The sequence below is a fragment of the Lolium rigidum genome, chromosome 2 (genome assembly GCF_022539505.1).
Source record: "Lolium rigidum isolate FL_2022 chromosome 2, APGP_CSIRO_Lrig_0.1, whole genome shotgun sequence".
NCBI classification, from domain to species: Eukaryota; Viridiplantae; Streptophyta; class Magnoliopsida; order Poales; family Poaceae; genus Lolium; species Lolium rigidum.
In genome coordinates, this window is record NC_061509.1 from 146,459,224 (window position 1) to 146,465,463 (window position 6,240).

The following is a 6,240-nucleotide window of genomic DNA, read 5'->3' on the forward strand; positions in this document are numbered from 1 at the left end:
ATTTTGTTTATTAAATTAAGATATTTTGCGTATTTTGTCTAATTAATTATCCTATCCCTTCCCCTTCAGTACCCTCTTCCACCATCATTCTATCTACTTCCTCTATTTTTTGCGCAAATTTCTCCATTCCTATTTGTAAATAGCCAAATATGGGTTCACAATCAATAACTTTGCACCTATTGCAAAGGTGGGATATGTACAAATTTTTTTATTGCGTTGGCGCTTATGAGGGGTGGCAACTACACCACGTGGATGCTTTTTCTCAACGGAGATTTGCAGGAGATCTATGTGAGTCAACCACCAGGTTCTGTTGAAAAGGTGATGATCACAAGGTCTTGAAGCTGCAAAAAGTATTGTGCAGCCCGCGTTAAGCACCGAGAGCGTGGTACGCTAAGTTGGATAACACATTGTGGTTTTGAGATGAGACCTTTCGAGCATGTGATTTACAAGCGTGGTAAAGGTAAATCCATCTTGTTAGTGGGGGTATACGTGGATGATATGGTGATCACAAGAGCTGAAGTACTCAAGATTGAAAAGTTCAAGTCACAGATGAAGGATTTGTTCAAGATGAGTGATCTTGGATTGTTGAGTTATTACCTTAGTACTGAAGTACATCAATTGCTAGGTTTTATCACCCTTTGCCATGAAGCATGTGCAAGGAACATTCTCGAGCAATGTGGGATGGATGATGGTCCATCTCAAGCACCAATGGAAGCAAGATCAAGTTGAGTAAGCAAAGTGAAGCACCACCGGTTGATCAAAACATGTGCAAGACCGGATCTTGCTTATCTGGTTGGAATTGTGAGAAGCTACATGGAATTCCCCACAACCAAACACATGACTACCGTGAAAACATATTACCGTATGTCAAATGGACTATGGGTCTCCGCTGCTCTCACGAGAAGAACAAATACAAAGGTGATCTTTGCTTAACGGGGTAAAGTGACGGTAATATGGTCTGCAATGTAGATGATCGGAAGAGCACCACTTGTGTGGCATTTTTTCTAGGCACTAGCATAGTGTCTTGGCTGTCATAGAAGCCGAATGTGGTTGCACTCTCTTCATGCGAAGCGGAGTACATTGCAGCGAGCAACAACATCATGCCAATGGGTATGGTTGGAGCGCCTCCTCTACGATCTTCTCAACCGTGATCCAGACAAAGTGGTATTAAACATAGATAACAAATCGACGATTTCTTTATGCAAAAACCTGATGTTTCATAACCGAATCAAACGTATTGGTTCAAGACTGGCATACTGACGAAGCCAATGGGAAGATCCAAGTTCTTGGCAATGAGGAAAATGATTGGCCTGCAAGTTGTGAAGGAGCCACGGTGAAGAGCCACCTTAAGCTTAGGGGGTGAATGTTAGAAAACTTAAGCTTAGGTCGGTTGGTGTTTTGCGGTGTTAGGAAGTTCGTGTTTGTGTCGTTTTCTTTTTCCGTATTAGGCAAGTTTTTGTAAACCATTGTTGTACTGGGTGGCGTCGTGTTGGGCATGTGAGTTGTGTTAGACGTTGTATTCCAATATAAAGCAATGAAAAAGGACCGGAAAAGCATACCTTATTGTTGCACCAAATTCTCTCTTTGACCTAATTCAAAATTATGGTTTTGTTTATCTTCTTATAGATTAGTTTTATCTAAGATCCATCAGTGCAAAAGATTCCTTAGAAAAGTTTCCTATAGGAATCAATCCTACAAATCAAACAACCATTATAGGATATTTTTCATAGGATTTAGTACTATAAATTTCCTATGTAAATCGTTTGAATCAAACACGCCCTTGAGGATTGGTGAGAGGGGCAAAAGATACAGAGAGTTGAAGTGTATTTTACTTCGAAAAGAAAATTACCATGTTCAGATTTTTCTATGGAATAGGGAGCATAGGAATTTTTTTCGATAAAGATTACTTTGAAAAGCAATTACATTCAGCCTCTGCATAACCAGGATGCACACAGCCGTTTAAGTGTCTCAAGTCAAAGATGGAAAAAAAAACTAGGTGAGATACATATCCAAGTGATGAATCATATAACACCTAAGATGTGGGTGGAGCTTCAATCTGTAGACTATGTTGCCACCCATGTAGGGAAAAAGTATACTGCTCGTCGTAGCCTCCAACCGTGTACGGACCTCCGTAGATAGGTCTCTCGTTCTCCACTCGCCGAAGAGATAACCACAAACGGAGAATACTCGCAACAAAGAACATTTTTTATCGTTAAAAGTCTTGTCATTTCTACTTAGCCAAAGCGCCCAGATAACTGCTAGCGCCCCACCCTAAGAAGCAACTTAAACCTTGAATCGATACCATGAAGCCAATTGCCAAAGACATTGGCCACACTAGTCGGAGGATACATGCTAGACGCTACTTGGATGATCGACCATATAGATCTCGTAGCCGCACTGGAAAAAATAGGTGTTTAATGGTTTCATCATGATGATAAAAAAACACACCGTGTACTTTCGTGCCAATTCTGCTTAACAAGATTGTCTTTGGTGAGTATAACTCCTCGACGAAGATACCATCCAAAAAATATTTTTTTATTGGTATCTTCATCTTCCAAATTTTTTTATTATTATCAACTGGTATATCAGAATGAAGGATCGCATTGTATAATGATTTTACAGAGAAAGTGTCATCTACATGAAGATTTCATCTGAACTCGTCCAGTTCAGGCGATAGTTGAATATCTCTCAGCCGATGAATTGGAATTCCATGCCAAAAGGGAGCATAGGAATGGATTCCATAGCAATTTGGTAGCCCTCAATCCTACGATTCAAAGAACTTGCATAAAAAGTTCTTAGTATTCAAATCCTACAATTCCAAGAGACCCTAAACAGTCATAACTTCATGACGAACAAAACATCACACTTGTCCAAGTTGTTGGTTCGTTCTCCGTGCATAGAAGGTACGGTGACCGGGCACATTACGACGCAGTGCGGGCGAGTTTGGTGGTTTCTACCAAGATGGTAAACCTCCTGTTCCTCCCTGCATTTTACCCCTCTCTGCAAATTTCCCCTCCAAACAAGAATCATCAGTGCATCCACGTACACTGCGTCGTCAGGGGACATTTCACATTGGCCTTGTCTCGTCTCTCATGTTAGATGTTCCCGCTGTACGTTGCGGGTGGTGAATTTCGACACTGCTTGCACCCGTTGCCCCCTCGGTGGCCAAGTGCGAACTATAGCAGAGTGGTATAGTTTGTGTTTAAAACTGTAAAAAAATGTGAGGTTAAAAAAATGGCTTTGCTACCGTGGTCCGAGGACCTGCAGGTACATTCCTCCACGTTGTTACTGCGCGTCATGGGTATATCTCAGCAGGCAACCCAACCCAAGCAACTCTCCTCTCTCTCACACACACTCTCTCCCCCCTCTCTCTCTAGAGAATAGTGTAACCAGTTCTTCTCTGCCTCCTGGTTTCTTCTCTTCTCTGTGTGCGCACAATCTTCCACAAAGGCCTCAAGCGCTCGCAGCCGTTCGTATCTGCTACCCAAAAGTCATTAACCACAACAGCATCACCCTGCACCCCTCTGTTCTTCATCTTGTTCTTGCCTGGGAGCCCTGGGAGGCGGGAGTCCAGAACAACTGGCCTTGATCTCCTTTCCTGCTTCAATAATCCGGGAGAAAAGAGCTCCATTCGAAGAGGTTCGTGGTTTTCCAGACTCTGAGTGATACCGTACTTCCGTGTTCTGCATCATCTTTCTGTTCTTTATTGATCCCTAACATAGAGATACATGGGGGCGATAAATATTATTTGGAGTTCTAGACAATAGGATAGATATGGGTCTGTTCACATGGTTCTTGCCTTTTTGTTTTTGGTTGGTACTGTAGCTAGGTTGCTTTGTAGTTGGTTCTCCTTTGGTACTCACCAAGCAAACTTCCTTTCCACCTAGAATATTTGTGGAGACCGGTATGTCTTCTGGTGTTCTTGGTTCTTTGGACTGATTTTTGGTGAGATCATGGGAACATCAGATGGCATGCATCTACAAGGACACACATCGTTAAATATCCTAGCTGTGAACAAACATCTGCTTAATCTGAAACCTTTTATATTAGTCTTTCACAGTAGCATATATCCCGTCTTCTACCCAATCTGTACCTTCTATTAGACATTCAGAGTTGCAGGTTTTAGATGTTGAAATCATGTCTCTGTGCGCAACGGCTATTTTTGTGATTCTTTCCAAGTAGAGTGGTCAACGCACGGAGAGAAGAATGTCTGACTCGATTTATTTCTGCTATTTGCAGTTGTGTGATTAGCTATTTGTTGGTTGGGCTGCCTGGGTCCTGGATGGGCAGGCCTAGAGGTGGGAAGGCCAATAAATCGATGGAAGCCGCGAAGAACGAAGACGCTGGAAGCGGCGCCGAGGAGGTGATCCCGGCCTACAAGAGAAGGGGGCGGCCACTGAAGCTTCGGAAGGATGACATCGATGATGAGGAAGAGGACATGGACAAGGTTGAAGACGATGGCGACGGTGCGAAGAAGGTTGCCGTGAGCAAGGACTCGAAGGGCGTAGCCGAGAACGGGGCAAAGAAGAGGCGGCGCCCGACGAAGCGCGCGCCGGACTCGGCTGCGGAGGAGAAGGTCGGCGAGCCGGCGAGACCACTGAACGGATTCCGGCAGAATGGAAGCCGGCGGAAGAACACTCCGCGGAGAGCTGCCGAGGCAGGGGTGCAGACCAAGTGAGGCTCTGAAGATTGAAGAATATGACTTGTGTTTTTTTCTTCGTCTGTTTTACCTCTTTCGTAGACCAGGAAAGCGTCAAAGAGTCTGTGGTGACTGGTGACCTCTCTCTCCATTAGCATGAACTTGCTATGAACTGTGAGCATGCTAATGAGAATACTGCCTAATAGCAGTAGAAGTTATGTAGCTGATTGATTTGTAGCTAGAAGTGCACTAGTAGAGGTAGTAGTGTTTAGAACTTTAGATTTATAAATTTGGGGTTTGAAGAGCTTATGTCACTTAATTCTCTAGTCAGAAATAGTCACTTCATATCTTCCAAAATTACCAAGAAGAATCCCACTTAGATAATGCTCATTACCCTCTGTTTCTGAGGAGAAAATGACAATTACAGCTGATTATTCACTGTTTTTTCCAATCTTTTGGTTTCGATCTTCTATGGATTTGTTTAAGAATTATCTGTAAGTTAGCACCTAAGCACATGGCAGATGAAAATATTTGAGTGTGGGCATTTGGAGCACACGAGAGATGGATCCCCTTTCTTGAACAATTCAAAAACGGTGTTTTGAAGTTTCAAAAAATTCCGAGAAAAAATTATAGATGTAGAAAATAATGTAATCTACAAACGAGAAAAAACTTAACTCAAAATACTCCGTATTTGGGCTGCACAAAAATGACAAAATATGGCATCTAAAGTAATGCGAAATTTTAGAACTCGATGTAAGATTTAGTCATTTTTATTAAGCCAGAATATATAGCATATGTGGTTGACATTTCGTTTGTTGGTAGAGTACATTATTACGTATATCTAGTTTTTTTCAGAATTATTTGGAACTTTGAAATCTTTGAAATTTTGAAGAAAAAGGCTCCACGTCGCCGGTGCTCTAAAGTGAATTTTCGACCACATTTTATGCTAACATCTCACAATGTATCGGAGTTCTCATCTCATAGTAGGGAGGATCTACCCGGATGCAAGATCGAGTTATCATCTACCATGGATTCATGTTGAAGGAGGAACCATGCAGAAGGGAGTTGCGGAAGCAACATCATTGTCCCAAGGAGGCGGCGGGTATAGGGTCGAAGTTGACGGGAACGATGTTTGGTAACGCAGTTCAGTGACTAACGGCTATATCTGCGGGGCATGCTTTTCGGGCACTCTTCCCCAGGTACTATCACAGTACCTTCAACGACAATCCCGCCATGGTGTACATAAATATTAGATCTGCAACATCACACCGGTCCAGCGTACGTGCCACGAGCGTCGGACCATCCCCTAATACTCGACCTTGTGCCTAACCTATCTTAAGTCTAGTCTATTTTGGATACCCTGCTGGGTGCCTTTATATATTAGATCCAGGATATAGAGTTCGATTCCAACACGTAATCTATTTGCACAATATAAGTTCAACACGTAGCCTATACACATAACTGACACAACTTTAACAATAATAATATAGGAACATCCACAATTCCACGTAGAAAAAACCGCCGGCATGTGCCAGAGTACAGGCTACTGATCTTACGGTAGAGGAAGGATGTAGTCATGCCTCTGAAAAAAGGTGAGTTTG

General features: G+C 42.7%; 1 protein-coding gene across 1 annotated transcript; it reads left to right on the forward strand.

The window, feature by feature from the left end:
* Positions 1–3,391: 3,391 nt before the first annotated feature.
* Positions 3,392–4,913, forward strand: LOC124687409. The gene is made up of 2 exons (XM_047221191.1): positions 3,392–3,639; positions 4,240–4,913. Exon 2 carries the CDS (start codon positions 4,283–4,285, stop codon positions 4,676–4,678), a length of 396 nt encoding a protein of 131 aa, XP_047077147.1. The 5' UTR covers positions 3,392–3,639; positions 4,240–4,282; the 3' UTR covers positions 4,679–4,913.
* Positions 4,914–6,240: the final 1,327 nt, after the last annotated feature.